Here is a 20,128-nt window from a genome sequence, read left to right on the forward strand (position 1 = left end):
GATAAATAGCCCTGAAGTCTACCGCACATGAAATCCTGTTTTCCCTGCCTTGTCTGCTTCAGCTGTCTCCTTTTGGTGTAGCTCATGAGTTAATGCCCCACATTCTTCTAAGTGTCCAGGATGCTTGCTGGTCCCTGCTTATGAACTTGCACACAGCTCACTGTAAGTATGGTCACTAACAATTATACTGCTTAAGAAGGTAACTTCTTCTAAGAAGTGCCAACTTACCTGCCACCATCTTCTTTCCAGAGGAATGAATGGATGCTCACCTTCTTTGGGTAGTGATGTGAGTCTTCCGCTCTCTTTTCTCTGAGCTGAGTGTCTGGTGTCCAGCCTTTGTGTTCTCTTTGGTAGTTCTGTCCACAATCTGCTTGCGCTACTGCTCAAACACGTGTCAGTCTACTTCCTTTGTCAGGGAGAACTGAAAGAACAGGCATTGGGCAAAACATGGATGGCATGACATTTCTGTTGGTAGAAACCTGGGATTTGCAGTGTAAGCACCTCACAACCACCACCATGTATACCCTCCTTAGCAACAGGAGTGGATGTAAGAGTGGATGAAATATATGGATGCTTAAAAATACGACATCATAGACATCATAAAAGGGTCACCACAGAACTATTTCTTTCACAAGGCCTTTTAGTTTTAGTTTATTCTCATGCTATTTTTGTACCATACTTCTTCCTTTGGATTCCTGAAGAGGTATGTCTAAATGTTTAATAATAGTCCTGAACCTGAGGAGATGACATACACCAGAGCAGGATGATTTATGGGAAGAGGAGATTGCAGCCAGTGGAGTGGACAAATATCACTGAGAAAAGGAATCTGATTTGCATATCACTGCAACCATTTCTAGAGCATTCTACCAGAGTTCTGACAACTTCCAAGGAAATACTGAAAGGCTTTCTTGTGAGGTAAACATATAAGGACTCACAATGCACCTCAGAAAATAATTTCTTTAGCTATTTCCTATTCGTGCATGGATTTCTTTCGGAGATACTTTCCCAACACTTTTCATGGACTGCTGTATTTCTTTTTTATTTTTAGAGAGAAAAAGAGTGCATGCAAGCTGGGGGAGGGAGGAGCAGAAGGAGAGAATCTCAAGCAGAATCCCTGCTGAGCACAGAGCCCATCACTGAGCTCAATCCCATGACTCTGAGATCATGACCTGAGACAAAACCAAGAGTCAGACACTTAACCACATGAGGCACCCAGGCACCCCTGGACTGCTGTATTTCTAATGTACTCATGTAAGCATTACTAGTGAAAGCTTTCCTTTAAATTAATGAATAAAAGTTTGCTGGGTTTCTACTAACGTTTACTTCCAGTATGATGCCCATTAATTCTTCTCAGCTGTCATTTATAATTGCAGGATTCCCCTGCCTTTGAAGGTATTCTGTGATGATATTAGGGAGTTCATTCAGTTTATAGTGTTAGAGGAGGAAGCAAGACTCATATCTGCTTTATGGGCTCATTGCATTATAGCAGACCTGCACTATTGTAGGTTCAACTGCTTTGATGAATACCATTGGACTCCGGTGTTGCTACAACAATGCTATAGTAACTCTGTATAATGGATTTCTGCTTACCAAATTTGAGATTATTACTACTGTACTAACAACTCTGATTAATGAGCAAATAGGATATGCAAAGAGGGGGGTTAAGATAATCACATAGCATACATTATCTTATTGATTCTTGTAACAGCCCTCTGATGTCAATAGTTATCCCCATGCTCCAGGAGAGAACATTAAGACTCAGGTTAAACCATTTGTCTGAAGCTATACAGCTTTGAAGTGGCAGAGCAAGGATTCAGTCCAGTTCTACTTAAGTCCAGAGCCCAGAAACAGAAGCATTTCACTAGACTATTCTAATACTGCCAGGCAGAACATGCCAGCTATTGTTTGGACACGAAGGGGTTTCTGAAGTCCGTGCATCAGCTTAGACCTTGAGAAACCCAGACACAACGTAAGGCTCAGCAGCCCACCGTGGGGCTAAGGGGCACGTTCCGCAAGCTCAGCCTCAATCTCTTCACCTTTAAAATGAAGCCATTGAACGAAGTTTTCTCCAAAGTTGCTTAAACATTCAAGTTTTCTGATTCTGATGAAGAGATGACTCTCTGCCACTTTCTAATGGTCAGTTTCTCTCTCAGGCTGCTTGCTCATCTGAAAAATGGAGATAATCCTAGCATCTATCCATTCATGGGAGATAATCCATGTAAGGCATGTAATACAGTGCTTGGATCATAGAAAGTGCTCATGTATCTGCTTATCATCACAGTCCTTCTCATGATCACCATCATCATCATCCTTGTGTTAATTGTCATAAAAAGCACTACTTCATTAGTATTGATATTAGCAGTAGCAAAATATTCACTGTACATTTACAGTGGATTTTGGCACTCACATGCATCATGGCCCTATATAAGAGAACTGAAAAGGATCACCAGGGAATGCATCTGTAAGGCCCCACAAGGCAAGTGTCTTCACTACCTGACAAATGTATGGCAGTTATGTGCTAAGAAAATCTCATTCTACATTTATTGTGTCCTGATCATATCATGGTGAAGGGTTTAAGGAGCAATAAAGAAAACTCGCTGGTCAGAGCAGATTAATGTGGCAGCCAGCAGAGTGCCAGGAAACTCCAACTCCTTGACATTTGATGAAGTAGTTCATTTAACCTGTCCTAAAAACTGGAACTTTTTCCTAAGCACTTTAGTGTCAAGCCATTCACAATTAGAGTAAATTGTACATGGTAATGAGGAAGACGTGTGCAGTCCCTTCCTGGACGAAAGGCAATAATTTCTCAAAAAAAAAAAAAAAGAAGCTAACAACGTTTTCCACAAATCTCACAAAGTACACTTTCACTATATATGTGCGTTCGTGTGTGTATATTTGTAATCAATGTCCCCGGTTTTGATTGAATGGCTTCCTTTCACATGGGGCTGTCTTCAACACAACCATGACAGATGGCTCTGGGAGGAAACAAACACTGCATGTCTTCCCAAAGGAAGTATTTTCACGGATGGCTCACCAGAGGACCGCTCCTTCAGTCCTAATAGAAAAAAGAAAAGGATAATAATCCAGACGGCAAGACATTGCAATTAAAGGTCAGGGAAGTATGAGTTTGATTCCACTAAACTTTAAACTTTAAATTCCATCAGAGCAAACTGGAATCTTTTAAACTCAGTCTTGTGTCCTCAACGCCTAGAACAGTGGCCTGATGCATAGAAGGTACTAAATAAGTATTTGTTGAAAGAACAAGCAATTGGGTGGCTCTGTGAAATACTGTGATTCCAACAAGTTTCTTAATTTTAAATTCTCAACCTTTACTTTCCTCATCTCTAAAGAATCACCACCTTTCAGGGTTAGTGAAAATGTTAAAAGAAACACTTTATGTAAGAAGGCCTTGAATACACACTCGGTAAACCGCTGTGACAGTGGTGACATGGTCCAGCAGATTGCCCTCAAAGCATCCTTGTCTGCATGAAAAACAAACACATCACTTTATCCCTTGGAGGGATCCGTGCAAATGCCTTGATGCTTTCTGGTAACTTTCAGAATGATGACTAGGTTCAGGAAGGAAGCAAATTATTGCTGTTTGTTTTTGGGATTTGGTACATGTCAAATCCCCATGTGATTCTGGCCAGTAGCCTATCTAGATGCGAAGATTTCTCAAAAACATGTGGCAGGGGTACAGACCAGTGCAGCCTTTCTGGAAAGCAGTGCAGTCGTGCATGTGAAGAACCTTATGACCGCTTAAACCTTTAGGTCTTATGATTCTTCTTCTGGGTTAGACATAAAGAAAGAACCCTAGGTGCGATCAGCTGTATGTGCTAGACTATTAATTACATCTTTATTCCTATGTAGTCCCCTAATGCTGAAATCCCCTCAATAGCCAACAATATGTTAAATTCACTGGGCACATAATTAGGCCGCCATTAAAAATAATGACATGAAAAATGTTCAGGATGTATTGTTAAGTTAAAAAAATAATAAGATGCCTCAAGACAGTAAGATAGAGCATCTTTCAAATAAGCCTCTGAGACAGACACTGCTAACCATTCACCAAATCCACAGTCTGGTCTTCTTCCTGGGCAACAAGTCTCCTCTCTATTTTTAGAGTGGATGTATTAAATGATTTCTAACCAACAAAATGAGAGTGGAAATTATGCGTAGCACTTTGCTCTTCAAGACCTGGCCCATAAACAGCTCCCATGGACACTCCTCAAGGGTCCTTTTCTCCTTCTGGATTTGAGATCCTCATGGAGACTTTAGAAGCCCCACTATGATGGCCAAGTTTTCATTAGCCTCAGTCCCTTAAAGCCTCTGGGGAGAACCATCAAGTTAGATGGTTAGATGAGCAAGAAATACACTACATTCTCTTAAACTTGTTATATATTTGGGGCTTGTTTGCTACTCCTCACTACAGCAAGAGTTAACCTAATATAGCTATATTGTTGATGGCATACATTTGGCTGTATACACAGCCTAATCAAATCCATTCTTGATGGAGAGGTGGAGATACTATTCCATAAAAGAGGTGAGGGAAAAGTTAGATAATAGATCATTTGTACCATTTTGTAAATCTCTGGAGTCCAGTAGAATTTGGTTCATTTTTCTCACCTGAAGGTAGTAAAATGCATTGCTTTTCCATAAGAACTCTTTAGAATAAACAAAAGATCATCACTCTCTGGACTTTTATCTCTTTTGACTTATTTTTGAACTTTCTTCTTCTGTTTGGATGTAGGCCCCATGAGGGCAAGACCTTTGATGGGTTTATTGCAGCTGCACCATTTTCTTGAAAAGTTCTAGAAAAATAAGCATACAATATGCATCGGTTAAAGATGTAAATTTATGTAATGAATGCAAGATGGATAAAGACAAGTTCACTTGGTAAGACTGACCGCCCTAAACCTTGGCCAGGAGCTTCCAGATGGCAGAGAGGTTTTTGCCTGACACAGACATGTGATTGAATATAAACACATCTGAGACAATTTCTAAATTTCATTTCACATTATAAGATGTATCTGTCAAACATGGCTAGAGATCAAAGGCAGCTGACAAGTTTGTTGAGGGCAGATATCCCTTTATTTCCCATCTTCACCTCTTGCAAGATTCATTTTACCTCCCAGGTAGGTGTCCAGCTTGACCTTTCACACCTGATAGCAGAGTCATCTAACTGTTCTCTTCTTACTATCCCAAGCAGATGGCTCAGAGTTAAATAGCCAATAAATCACCATTTCCATGTGTCAGAGGCTCACTACAAAGTGCTTATTTGCTCTTGCATTTGGTTCTGTTGCTGTCAACTAAGAGTCATGTAGTCAAAACTTTTGAGTGATTATCTAGATACATGCCATTTTTTTTCCTTTTGAGGTTATAGCTGGTGGTTCTTTATTCATTTATATCTTAGGACTCTCTAGAGAAACTGAAGCAGTAGATGTATCTCTATACAGAAAAAGATTTATTCTAAGTAATTGGCTTACATGATTGTGGAGGTTTAGCCAGTTCAAAATCTGATGGGCGAGGCAGAGAAGTTGGAGACTCAGGAAAAATTTGTAGTTCGAGTCCAAAGACCATCTGCCATAGAACCAAGAAAAGCCAGTGTTGCAGACCAGGTCAGAAGGTAGTGTGCTGTGGGATTCCCTTTTGTTCAGGGGAGATTAACTTTTCTTCCATTTAGATCTTCAGCTGATTAGATGAGGCCCACCCAAATTATGGAGAACAATCAACTTTACTCAAATGTTGTTGATTTAAATGTAAATCTCATCAAAAATTCCCCCACAGAAATATCCAAAATATTTGACCAAATACTTGGCCATCATGACCCAGACAAGTTGACACATAAAATTAACTGTATAGTTTGCTTGCTTGCTTTTCCTCTCATCTGTTTTTGATTGCCTTTTCTTTGCTCCAATCCTCTTAGGTCCTTGGAGTCATTATTTTTACAAAGATCATTTAATCCCAAACCTTGAGGTGATCTGCAGAGTCTCAAGCCCACATTCCAGCTCCCGCCACTGGCTAGAACGTGACCACAGAACCTCCAGTTCTGCCTCAGTGAATGTAGACCCCTCAGTCATAGGTCAATTATAATGATCAAATGTGAGAAATATACATTGACAAGCTCTGTAAACACAATTTCACATGGAAGCCATTATTTTAAATTGTGTTCATATATCAAAGGTCCTACCTTTCAAACCAATGAGTGAGAAAATAGAAAACTTCTCATGTAAGTTACCTTATAGTTGTGAGTAACTGGCTCATTGGAATAAAGAAAGATCAAGTTAATAAATCAAGTTTATTCATGAGGCGGCAATGATTTTAAGGGTTAAGAGAAGCTTTAACACCACGTCAAATGATTTTTTTAAGATCCCAGGAACAGTGTCAAATTTAAAGTACGCAGAATATTTGTGTCTCAGGGCAGGGAAGTTAGCACACCCCTGATGTTCCCCAGTGAATTCTGGGGAGAGCCAGGCAGCATGGGAGTACCATGACAGCTAACGTAGGGGATCTCAGGTAAGGTGGGTCTGTCTGTTCATGAGGAGCCACTCAAAAAGACTGGACAGAGCGTATCACCTCCCCACAGTCAACGTACAATTAACATCCCACATGTGACTTGATGTCGGATTGTTACGTGATTGTTAGTCTCTACACCTCAGACTCCTGACCAGAACATTCTTTAACTCCAGAGAGTGGAGGAAGTTTTGATCTCATCTTTGTCTACAATTCTCTTACTTAGTCCTCCTTTTCAGCACCAAGACAGACCTCTTCTAACATTTTAGATTTCAGTTCCTTTTGTAGAAAATGCCCGATCCACTCTGGGGTGGGTAGCCTTGCCCTCTGTCCCACCAGGTCAGTGGTCCAACGTTAGTGGAGTTCCCAAGGTCAGTATCCATCAGTCTTAAAAAGTAACTCCACCCATGGAACAAAAATGGGAATTCTTTACATTCAGGCCTCTTTCTTTTCAGACCCTCCACTCCAGAAGTTAAAAAGATCTCGCAGTCCTATCTCCCTCCAGGTCACTTGTCACAAACCATGCTGTTATGCACTCCTGAACACACTGGGGACAGAAATCAGTAGCTGTTCCTGCTTGGGCCACTCCCAGATGGAGCACACCATTTTCTTACTGAACTAAAGATAATGTGGGTCCAGCAAATCGCCAGAGGAACATGGCACCAATATCCAGCAAAGAGCACATCATAAGCATCTTGCAATACCATTGCTATATGAAAAACAATGTCATTTCCTCTTACTTTGTTGATAATAAACATTTGTGTTCTTAAAAGCAACAGTGTGTTTTTTCATGTGTCAGCCCAGCTTTAATATTTATAATATGCAAAGATTTTTACATCTGTAATTTTTTTTTCATTCTATGAGAACTGGAACAAAGAAGAGTTTATTGTGTGCTTTTATTCTCTTTGAAAAACGGATGGATTGTTCCCTTTCCTTGGTACAGCTTTGTGCAGTAGACAGTTCTGTTTCAAAATGTGCAAAAAATCAGTTTTATGAACACTTTGCTCATATTGCTTCTCTACCACTTTCTTTAGGAATGTCCCAGTGGTGTTGTTAATGAAGAAACCTTCAAAGAGATATACTCACAGTTCTTTCCACAGGGAGGTAAGTGTAAATGTGGACTTGTTAACGTACTCTCCATTAGAATTATGCTTGCAATCTTGAATTTGGCTTAATCTTTTATGGCATGATTCTACATTTTTAATCGCTATGCAAAAGAACTAATACACAACATGCAAGTGCATATAATTTCCAACATATCATAAAAGTGAGCTCCTTACAAATTGTCAGATAGTTGGGATTTCTCCTTCAGCAGAATACAAGAAGCAGTAATACTGTGTATCTCATACTGTGGCTCTCAAAGGCACAGCACCTTTGGACAATGATGGCTTGGTCCATGATATGCCACAAAGCTCTTTAGCATGCACTGTAGGTATCATTTGATTCTCCCCACTCTCAAATTAGGACAAATACGATTATCGTCAACTTTCAGATGTGAAATCTGGGCTTTAGAGAAGTTAAATGGTTTCCTCAGGGTCATGCATCCACTAAGTGGCAGATAATGGCTTAGAACCTAGATTTTGCTAGAGCCTCACCTAGTGTTCTTTCTGCTCTTTCTCTTTTAGGACCTCTTGCTATCACACCTCCCCCCCCCCACATCTGAGAAAGTTAACACCACTCTAAATATTAATTTAACTGGAAAGGAAACAAGGAAATCATAAAGATAACACATGCGTTTTAGAGATGAGTGAAGGTGTCTATTTGCCCCTGGGCCTTATAGGTTCTCTTTCATTCAACAAGAGGCCCAGCTCAAACACAGTCTACTATGTGCCCGGCTATGTGTTAGGTGCTGATAATGAAAGAGGAAGAAGATGTGGTACCTGCCCAAAAGAATGTTCCAGTTTAGTGCCGCAGATGGGCAATGTCAAAATAAGGAGTTAAGTGTGATGATAGGGGTTTAAATCATAGCATTAACGAGAGTACTGTGCAGGCACAACTAGACCAGCTGAAGGACAGGGCAGGCATAAAAAAGAAGGCACCAGACAAACTGACCTGAGCTGTGGTAGCAGCCACTCCTGAGGCATCAAATATGTGCCCAGCCCAGGCACGCACTACCCCCTGGCCTCCCAACTATCCTAGCCATGACTCTCCCCTTTTAATAAATGTGGAAACCAAGATGCAGAGAAGCTCACTGTTTCCTTGTCATCCTTTTTGACTGCTTCCCGCTTAAAGGAGCCCCCATCTTTTCCCGCCAAAGTAACTGCAATAGTTTCTAAACTAGTCTTTGATTCTGACCCTTCCCCGCTCCCCCAGTGTGGTTTCTTCTCAACAGGAGCCAGAATAATCCTGTTCGGTATAAGCCAGCTCCTGTCTCTGCTCTACTCAGAACGTTCCATTCCATCAGAGTCTAAGCCACACCTGTAGAGTGACCTGTAAGCTGCGATCCCTGGTCTCCTGGTCCCTCTCTGTCTCCTCTTTCCCCCACCCCCCGCCCCCTTTGGCTCCCTATATTCCAGCCACAGCCACCTCCTTGTAATTCCTCAGGCACACCAGTCAGGCTGCTGCTTAGGACTTTTGAACCTGTTCTTCCCTCTGCCTGGGATTCTTGTTCTCCCAAATATCCAACCCAATAGCCCACCACCTTTGCTCCTATTCAGATGCCACTTTCTCAGCCAGGCTTTCCCAGGCCACCATATCTTAAACTGCAACCCCTTCGGCTCTCCCCATGCCAGCTTTATGTTTCTCTTTAGCACTCAAGAGCACCTAATAATACATATTTTACCTCTTTTTGTTGTTGTTTATTGTCTCTTTCCTCACTGAAATGCCTTCTCCCAGGGACCGAAGGGTTTTGTATGTTGTTCATTGCGGTGCTCACAGGTGGTGGAAAAGTCACCGATTGAGCAGTTGGACTCGACCGCACTGTATAAATGAGCGAAAGCAGGAATGAACGAGTGACATGAAACCGCATGGTGGTTGGGACAGTACAATGAAATAATATCTGCAAAAGGCATTTTGAAAGTATACAACACTTAAATATTAGTTTCAGACAAAAATTAGCTTCTCTTTTGGTTTTTAATCCATTTGATTTTAGATATTTCAGCCAGTTGAAGACAATTCTGTGCATGAATTGTTAAAATAGACATTTTCATTCATGATGACCTTTAAAAGGAATTAAATTAAAAACAATTCCTTTTAAAAAATTAAATTCTTTAAAAAGAATTAAATTAGAATTCTGAGAAAACACAAGGTGACCCATTATTACATGAATTTGGATATCTCATGGGTGACAATTCCCCCCTACCCCATCTCATTACTAACAGCCCAAGGACAGCTATTGGTCATAGGGCCTGATGCCCAGATTGTAATGGGTCCATTGTGTGCCTTAATAAAGAATTTGGAATATCATTTGATTAACTCATCTATTTCTACATTATTGAAAAAACATGGCATTTCTGAAGAAAAATCATGTTTACATTATAACTCTAAGTATCTGTCAGAATATTGATTAACAGCAATATCAAAGATCTAGCACAAATGGAAGTCTTTAAGTTATTTTTTATTATCTCAAGTGAAAGTTATGGCATGCTACAAATGGGATAAAGCTTCACATTAAAAATTTATCTTTATTTGAAAAATAACATTTTGGCATTAGAGAACATCTACTTAAGCACAATCCTTTGCAAATGATTCTTGTTGCAAAATCCAATGGCATTTGAGGGAAAAAATCACTTTTGCTTTCTTAAAAATTCTTTGACTATTCATGTTAATTGAATGATAAATTTAAAAGTACCAGGCACTACTGAAGGAAATGACATATTTTAAAGAATGATGACTCGCAATTTAAAAAATTAATATCACAACAAAAAAACCCCTAATATTCAAAACTGTACTCCAATAAGACATTTTTGGAAATAAAAAAATAAAATAAAATAATAAAAAATTAATATCACACATGCAAATTGTATCTTGCCGTGCTGCTAGAAAGGGGGGGAATGTCTTGAGGAAGAACACAATCTCCAATGAGAGGCAAATTCATGTCATGGCCATCCTCACGCTTCTATGGAGCCATTTATCTAGATCTGAAAGCAACAGGTTTCTCATTATGAGCACGAACAATGACGGGTCCATAAATCACCACATCTCACCATTTCCTCTAGGAAAAAACTTTGTCTTCTCTACAGAACTTCCTGCAATTTGTATTGTGTCAGGTTTTTAGTTTTCTCTACTGCTTAGCCAGATGGTTTACCAAGGACAACCTGTTTGATGTTCTGGATGGCAGCACAAATGGAGTGAGCAGAAGCTTCTGGTTTGTGAGGGATATAAAGTATGCCTGCTAGAAAACCAGCTGAGAGGAAATGAATGGCTGGTTGGTGCCCTTCCTGGTATCGTTACAGCAATACTTTTTCAACGCCATGTACAGCGGAAACTTTAGCATGGACACTCTTAAGTTCACTGAACATTTTAAAATCTTGTGAAAATTGCAGTTTCCTGGGCTCCTCCTGCTCATGTTGTAGGGATTCTTCACTTACTTTGCCTGTGCCAGGCACCTACTAGCTGTGCAAGGAACGGAAGAATTAGCTCCAATCAGAAGACTCTAAGTCAACAAACACCTATTGAGCTGTCACTGTGTGCAAGGCACTTGGACGGGGTCAAGGGCATAAAGATTTTTTAATAACACCACCCATGGAATATCTTTCTTGTCCTAGAACAATATTTCTAAGGATTTTCAGGGTGATTTATAGAGGCCTTATCAAACAGAAACTATTATTCATGTATATGAACCTGCCTCACCATAGCAACAGTGTTTTGAATTGTATATTCAAATGCATTAAACTAATTCTGTACCTTGGGCTTGAATTCAAGTGGGAGTAGGGATTTGTGGTAGGAAGAAAAAATCGGCCAGATTGATTTCAATCCACAGACCTGGATCATGATAATCAAGTGCACTTGTTCAAATTCTCTGAAATTTATGTACATTGATAGCTTTTTCAATCAAGGCGTTAGTTGGTATTATCGATGGGGGTTGGAAATAACTGGGTTAAAGTCATTGGACTAAGTTGAGTCTTGGTTTTGTGAGACTGTAACACCACTAAGGCCTGTGACTCAAATGGCGTATTGCTGTGGGCCTCAGGCTGTTCCTGTGGAGCAATGCTTTCATAACATCTATAAAATGTAGAACAAAAATTCCTGTTTTCTTTCTACTCTACACATCCTTTATTTCTAGGAGCTGATGTTGGAATGTCTTGATTTCATTACCAACTCTATCATTAACCAACTAGGTAATCTTAGTTAAGTCACTGAATTTACCTGCAACTATTTTCCACCTTTGTTAAATGTAGATAAACAGCTAAATGGTATCTAAGATACCTTCCTGTCCTAAGCATCCATAAATTTTGTCCCCCAAGCACAAAATTTCCACATTTAATTTTCTACTTCACAAGTAAGATTGTAGGAAACTGAGGCAATCTCAGCATATCAAACTCAGGAACTGTTTGTGCTATGTGTAAGGAAACATGGTCAGAGAAGACTTTTGGGTCATTGGAGAGAAGAGAGATCAATGTTCTATCTTTGAGCTCCCAACTGTACTGAAATCTAGACTCCAGGATGCCAGTTATTCATTGTGTAAGTAAACATGTATTGAGTGTCTAAAAAGAACACCCATCAGATGAGACTTGACCACAGATGCTTTTGTGGACAGTTTCCCTTTTCTTCATGTATCTACCTCTGTGCCCAGCCAGATACTTCCAGTGCCTTAGCTCCTTCCTCTCATCCAGTCAAAGCTCAGAACATCACTCCCCTTTTTCAGAAACTTTCACAGTCTCCTGATGCCTGTCCAAAAAAATCCAAACCCCAGCAGAAGCCACAATAACCCTTCATGATACAATTCTACTGGTCTTTATAGAGCAGGAAGAACTCCAGTCACCTAGACACACAATAGAGATTTCACAAAAAACAAAACAAAAACAAAAAAAAACCCACAGGAACTTTTTCAGGTGGAAAGGTATTATATCTGTAAAAATTTTACTCACATTTCTTTAAGGTGGTTCTCTGTGAAACAATAATTATAATAGATAATATTTATTGAACTTAAATTTAATATGTGCTTAGGACTGTTCTAAGCACTTTGCATATTAGTATCTCATTTAATCTTTTTAGGACCCTACAAAGTACATACTGGTGTTATTATTTTGTAGATGAGGAAACTGAGTCCCAGAGAGGATAAACAACTTTCCCAAAGCCATTGAGTTGATATTTGGGAGAGCTGAAATTCAAACTCAGGCAGTCCAACTTCACTACACTAGTGACAACTGTGGTCTGCACAGTATATCTGGGCTGGAAAACTGGTTTAACTTCCAGGGGAATTGCCAAGGCACATTTATAGGAACAAGGAGTCTATACCACATCGGAGCAAAACTTGAGAGTGTCTGTCCCATGTGTCAAGCTTTAAAGCTAGAGTGACCCCATTTAAGAAGAAAGCTAATTACTGTATGTTCATGTTAGCTTATTTTTTTAATTTTAAAAAAAATTGCCAACATTGTTCTGAGCCATTATTCATGTTGAGTCCTGCTTGCTAAGGTAAAGGCATGTACCCTGATTGTCTAAATAGGATACTAAGAGATCTGCTTAATGAAGCTCATTATAAAATATGCAAAATCTCTTTTTTTCTCCCTTGGAAAGTAAGTTTAACATACCACCTGTCAATTCCTATCACCATAGGGCACTAAATAGTTCAAGAAGTCTGTGTAACAGCACTGTTGAGAGCAAAACAACTATGTGAATATAAAAAGGCTGCCAATTCTTGACAACTCTATAATGGAACTTCCCAAGAATGGCACTAAATTGTTTATAACCAAATCCCTGGTAATAACCCATATTTAAAAGGATTTCTTTCTGCAACTCATCAATACTGTGTGGACATTCACTCTAGATACAATTATAGGACATACTGTTTAGACCCAATTGTGGTCCCTGGTTAGTTCATAGAGAACAGTGTTAATAATTCCTATGTTTAAAAACAAGTGGTTTCATCTATCGTATTTAAAGGTAAGAGGTAAAAGACAATGCCACAATCATTTTGAGAAACTGAGTGTTCAGTCTACCTTGTAAAATATGTGGCCTTCAATAGCACTTACCACTGGGTGAAGCATTCAGGAAAAACCATCCATAAGTGGGCCATGGGTGCTTGAGAGCTGGGAGGGAAGTTTCTATGACCTCTGACCTCCCTTATTTGGGAAGGGTGATTCTCTCCTACTGCCACTATGACTTAGTTTCTTGACAGCCTTTAAAAAGCAATTTATAAAGTAAAAGGTGAGTAAGAAATTTTGTTCAATCCCAATAAAAAATAAAGGTTAAAAGTTATAACATAGAAATAGATGAGATTTTAAACAAGATAAAAGCCTGGAGCCAATGAACTAAAAGGTTACAATTTTTTTTTTCTAATATAAAAAAGGTTAAGGTAAAAAGCTAAAACCATGAGATGAAACATCTAAAATAATCAAGTAAATTTGATCAAGGTCAAGCACAGAAGCACTGAAAAATGAAAACTGCACTAAGAAAAGAAAATATCAAGAAAAAATATACTTTTAACATGAAATAGCAGAAAGCTTTTCAGAGATGAAGGGAGACAACAGAGAAAAAGTAAAAGAGCAAAAATGGGAAAACCCCCTAGAAGCAAGCTCAGCGGATGTGTTGGATCTCAGATGTACTCCTGGGTTATCAGGCAGCATTGCAAGGTGCTGGGGAACGAGCCCCGTCCCATATTGCCCAGTGTTACCTTGAACCGTGAATCCCACACAAGGCCCAGGGGCCCTCAGGACCCCACATGCCTACCATGGCCACAGAAACTTCCCAAGTGACCCCTGTCCTCAGTTCATCAGACCACTTCACTGGCTGTGGGCTAGCATGGTTTTCCAGTCAGAAGGACTCAGTTTCATCCCTCTTTACTAATTGACTGTGTGACTTTGGGCAAGTTTCTTAACCTCTCTGAGTCCCTATCTTTATCTGAGTTGTAAAAATGATGAACAACCTCATAATCACAACACTAAAAGTGTCAATTCATGCGTGTCTCACTATTAGTATTGTTTTTAATTAATTAATTTATTTTAGAGAGAGAGAGCAGGGGAGGGGCAGAGGGAGAGGGAGACAGAGAGAATCTCAAGCAGACTCCCCAATGAGCGCTGAGCACACCTGGGTGCTTGCTCCCATGACCCTGAGATCACCACCCGAGTGGAAATCAAGTCCGATGCCCAAATGACTGAGCCACCCAGGCATCCCACACTCTTAGGATTTTTATTATTTTACTTGTAACGATAGCCCCTGCCAAGCACTAAACAATTTCCAGATGCATCTCACTTCATCCTCACACCCATCTATGGTACCATTACTCATCTCAGTGCCAGGAACATCACCCAAGACTCCCAGATGCTCAGAGCATTTCCAGCAACAACCTTACAGAGAATGTGTATCATCAATGGCATCTGTGTGAGGAACTCTCATGAATCTCAAATTATAATCCTCTACTGAACGAAGGTGCACAGCCAGGAAGAAAACACAAGTAGAGGAGATGGAGTAAGTTTTCCTAACTAGAAGGAGGCTCTGGCATGCTACGCCAGTCTTCAGTAGAGTATTGGAACGCTGCCTTAATGATATTCCCTTTGCAACATTTCAGACTCGACAACATACGCGCATTTTCTGTTTAATGCGTTTGATACGGACCACAATGGAGCTGTGAGTTTTGAGGTAAGTCATAGACTTTTTTTATATATGATTTGACTTTAGACACATTGCAAGAAATTTAGTCTATTTACAGGGAAAATCTGAGTTTGGGTGGTTTAATAACTTTTTTTTGAGACTTTTTTTCTTTATTATTATTGCTATTATTGTAGAACACTGAGCATTAGATCTACCTTCTTAACAAAATTGTAAGTGTATATTACAATATTGTTGACTACAGGTACAATGCTGTACAGCACATCTCTAGAGTTTATTCCTTTTGCTTAACTGAAACTTTACACCCCTTAGTCACTGCCCATTTCTCCCTGCCCCAGCCCCCTACAACCACCATTCCACTCCTTGACTCTAGGAATTTGTCTATTTTAGATACCTCATGTAGGTGGAATCATGCAGTATTTGTCTGTCTCTGATGGCTCAGCATGTCCTCAAGTTCATCAGTGTTGTTGCATATTGCAGGGTAGCTGTTGGGAATAGAGTGGCAATGAATATGGGAGTCTAATACCTCTTTGAGATCTTGATTTCAAATACTTTTGGACAATTATCCAGAAGTAGGATTAGTGGATCACATGGTATTTTTATTTTTGGTTTTTTGAGGAACCTCCATACTGTTTTCCATATAGTTGCTACACAGTTATGATTCCCATTGACAGTGTGCAAGTGTTCCAATTTACTCACATCCTCAACACTTTTTTTAATAAAGATTTTATTTATTTATTTGACAGAGAGAGAGAGACAGCAAGAGAGAGAACACAAGCGGGGGGAGTAGGCGAGGGAGAAGCAAGCTTCCCGGAGCAGGGACCTCGATGCAGGGCTTGATCCCAGGACCCTGGGATCATGACCTGAGCCGAAGGCAGATGCCACCCAGGCACCCCATCCTCAACACTTTTTATCTTTCATTTGTTTGTTAATAGCCATCCTGATGGGTGTGAGGTGCTATCTTATTGTGGTTTTTATTTGTACTTCCCTGGTGATTGGGGATGTTGAGCATTTTTTCATATACCTGGTTGCCATTTGGATATATTCAGAGTAATGTATATTCAAGTCCTCAGCTCATTTTTTATGAGTTGTTAGATATTTACTATTGAGATGAAGGAATTTCTTATATATTTTTGAGACAACCCTTTATCAGATACATGGTTTCCAAATATTTTCTCCCATTTTGTAGGTTGCTTTTTCACTCCACTGATTGTTTCCTTTGCTGCTCAGAAGTTTTTTAGTTTAGCACCTGTTTATTTACTCTGTTGCCCGTGCTTTTGGAGTCCTATCATGAAATCATTGACAAGACCAATATCATGAAGTTTTTCCCCCAGGTTTACTTTTAGGAGCTTTAGTGTTTCAGGTCTTATGTCTAAGTCTTTAATCCACGTTGAATTGATAATTGTGTATGGGATAAGGTAAGGATGGAATTTCAATCTTTTGAGTTGGGTATCCAGTTTTCCTAATACCATTTGTTGAAGAGACCATCCTTTCCCTTTCCCCATTGTGTATTCTTGACACCCTTGTCAAAGCTCAGTTGACCATATGTGCATGGATATATTTCTGAGCTTTCTATTCTGTACCACTGGTCTATATGTCTGTCTCTATGCCAGTACCATAGTGTTTTGATTACTATAATAACTTTGTAATATCCTTTGAAATCAGGAATTGTGATGCCTCTAGCCCTGTTCCTTCTTAAGTATTGATTTGGATATTTGTGGTATTTTGTGGTTCCATATGAATTTTTTCTATCTGTAAAAAATACCACTTGGGATTTTAATAGGGTTGTAGTGAATCTGCAGATAGCTTTGGGTAGTATGAATATTTTAACAATATTAAGCCTTCCAACTCATGAACTTTGCATTTGTTTGTGTCTTCTTTAATTTCTTTCATCAGTGTTTCACAGTTTTTAGTATGCAAGTTTTTCACCTCCTTAGTTAAGTTTATTCCTAAGTTTTTTATTCTATTCTTTTTGGTGCTATTGTAAATGGGAATGTTTTCCTAGCTTCCTTCTCAGATAATTCATTGTTGATATATAGAAACACAGTAATTTTTGTATGTGATTTTGTATCTTGCAACTTTACTGAATTTGTTTATTAGTTCTAGCAGTTTTTGGGTGTAATTGTTAGGATTTTCTATATATAATATCATGTCATCTGATTTATTTTTCTTACCTAATTTCTCTAGCTACGACTTCCAATACTCTGTTGAAAAGAAGTGGCAATATTGGGTGTCCTTGCATTTCTCCTGATCCCAGAGGGAAAGCTTTCAATTTTTCACCATTGAGCATGTTGTCAGGTGTGGGCTTGTCATATATGGCCTTCATTATGTGAAGATGCTTTCCTTCTGTTCTTAGTTTGTTGAGAGTTTTTATCATGAAAGAGCATTCAACTTTGTCAAATGCTTTTTCTGCATCTATTGAGATGATCATGTGATTTTTCTTCTTTATTCTGTTAATGTGGGATATCACATTAATTGATTTGTATATGTTGAACCATCTTTCCATCAGGGGGATAAAGATTACTTGGTCATGTTGTATGATCCTTTTAATGGGCTGTTCGAATTTCTTGGAATTTTGTGGAGGATTTTGGATGTATATTTATCAAGAATATTAGCCTGTAGTTTTCTTTTCTTGTGGTACCTTCATCTGGTTTTGGTTCCAGGATACTGCTAACCTCATAAATGAGTTTGGAAATATTCCTTCCTCTGAAATTGTTTGAAAGAGTTTGAAAAGGATTGGTATTAGTTCTTTAAATGTTTGGCAGAATTTACCGGTGAAGCCACATGGTCCTGGGCTCAGTGCCTGGCACCAAATACATGCTTGATATTTCTAAGGTGTTACCAAAGTAGTTATTACACGAGACATTTTTCTAACAAAGCCAATTAATAACGACATTGGTCATCTTGTTAAACAGTAATCTTCTATCACTGAACATAGTCATTCAATGGCTACGTGATCGCTCTGTCCACAATGGTATGAAAGATAATTTTGCATCTCACCATATAGTAAGTACTTACTGTGTGTCAGTCACTAATACTAAGTGTTTAAAAATACTATTAGCTATACACAGTAATAATAACTGACTCTTGTTTAGAACTCATTTGAACTCATGAGTCAGGCAATTGTGCTGAGTGCATTATATATACTAGCTTAGTTCATCTTCACAGGTACCGTTATTAACTCCTTTTTAGCAAATGAAGAAAGGGAATCATGGAGAGGTTTAGCAACCTGCCCAAGGTCACACAGCTAGAAAGTAGGAGGGCCAGGATTCAAACTCAGGCAGTTTGGCGCCAGAATGCATCTTTTAGCAATTGTTATCCTGCCTGAGAGATGTATATAGATCCCCAGCCCCTCATCTGAAAGCCTCAGAGCCAGCTGAGTTTTGTCATTCACAGCCCGGCAGATTTAGGCAAGTAATACCCTGCATACACTAGTCCATATTATTTAATGTCTCTGGTAGGGTCTGCAGCATGCTATAATCAAATGTGTAATATTCATGCAGTGAAATATGATACATGATAAACATGGCAGGGACTGCTGCTGATGACCAATGTCCATGTGCTCCGCTCGGTGATCTCATGAATAGGCCATAATCCCAGGCTCTCCTGCAGTTAGGTGGAGCCATGACTGAGAGTTACCAAGAGATGTGAGTAGAAGTGACCACATCTCCTTCTTCTCTCTTCCCATCTGTGGGGACTATGAGCTCACATATTTCAGTTGGCCCTGCAACAAAGTGGAAGGAGTCCGGATCTCTGAATGACTGCATGGAACAGAGCACTCTCCCCATTTCACTGTGTGTGAAGTAAGTTTATATGGTGCCAAGTCACTAAGATTTGAAAGTTTTAGTACAGCTGTTAGTGTCCTCTGATTAATATGATAGAGGCAGATTAGATGATAGATAGATGATAGATGATGATAGATCATATGTAGACTGTTAGATGATGGATTGATAGATAGGTAGATAGGTAATTGGAAATAGATTAAAAATAGTTTTATGTCAGTTCACTTCAAGTTTTGGCACTAATGAGTTTGGCATTCAAATTTACAAACCAGGATTGAAACGCAGCCCTGCCTAAGTCTCTAAAACCTATGGTTTTTTGTTTTTTTTTTTAAATAATTTTTTATTGTTGTGTGGTTTTAACCAGAGATCATCAAACTTCTCCGTTCAGAGCCAAATAGTAAATATTTTGGCTTTGTGGGCCCTACAGTCTCTATTGTATCTACTCAATTCTGCTGTCGTAGCCACAGACAAATCCTAAGTAAATGGGCATTGCTGTGTTCCAAGAAAACTTTGTCTACAAAACAATATGAGCCCTGTCTGACTCCCCAGATGATAGTTTTCCAAACCCCATTCTTAACCATTATAATAGACTGCCTCCTCCTGAGGGCTTGGGCCACAGTGTTTGCTAGATGACATCTAAGATGGCATTCTATGATCTGATTACTGAATATTATCACCAACTTTCACAGTTCGCGTTCAATCCACCCCATCCACAAAAATCCCTGGTTACTGACGCAATGGTTGGCTACATGATCAACTCTGAACCTTTACCACCATTTCAACAATTACCATCTGCCAAACATTGTCACCAGCAGGGCAATGCATACTTCTGAGCAGGTCCCGAATGGCAAGTTTACTTGAATTATTGAAGCTGACTTAAAATAACATTCTGGAATAGCTACACCGCTTCCTGCAGGTGGCGTCAGAGCTACGGTTCAAGGCTTCAAGAAAACACCATGCACTGACAATCCAATTCATACGGAATAAAATGTGAGTGGCACTGCCTGGAGACGTTACAAACCAAAAAAGTAATCTCGTCGTCATTCACAGTGATGAGAAAAAAGTGTTTTTCCTCCCAAATATCATTTATGGTTGTGGCAAAACTCTCTTTCTAGGATTAGTCA

At 39.4% G+C, this 20,128-nt stretch overlaps 1 protein-coding gene across 7 annotated transcripts in view; it reads left to right on the plus strand.

Annotated features, from left to right (window-relative positions):
• The window catches only part of KCNIP4 (potassium voltage-gated channel interacting protein 4), a 510,001-nt gene that overhangs the window by 473,791 nt on the left and 16,082 nt on the right, over positions 1-20,128 (plus strand). For 6 of the 7 annotated variants that reach the window (XM_028090127.2, XM_088020871.1, XM_028090118.2 and 3 more), the window contains exons 3-4: positions 7,548-7,617; positions 15,182-15,252. In XM_028090127.2, coding sequence (XP_027945928.1) covers positions 7,548-7,617; positions 15,182-15,252 — 141 coding nt within the window. Of the gene's footprint in view, positions 1-6,831; positions 6,853-7,547; positions 7,618-15,181; positions 15,253-20,128 lie in introns of all 7 variants that reach the window. The other variant, XM_088020874.1, reaches the window with a different exon arrangement.

Source organism: Eumetopias jubatus, unplaced genomic scaffold (assembly GCF_037043125.1).
Source record: "Eumetopias jubatus isolate StellerSeaLion01/CBP00866 unplaced genomic scaffold, mEumJub1_p1.0 scaffold_2, whole genome shotgun sequence".
NCBI classification, from domain to species: domain Eukaryota; kingdom Metazoa; phylum Chordata; class Mammalia; order Carnivora; family Otariidae; genus Eumetopias; species Eumetopias jubatus.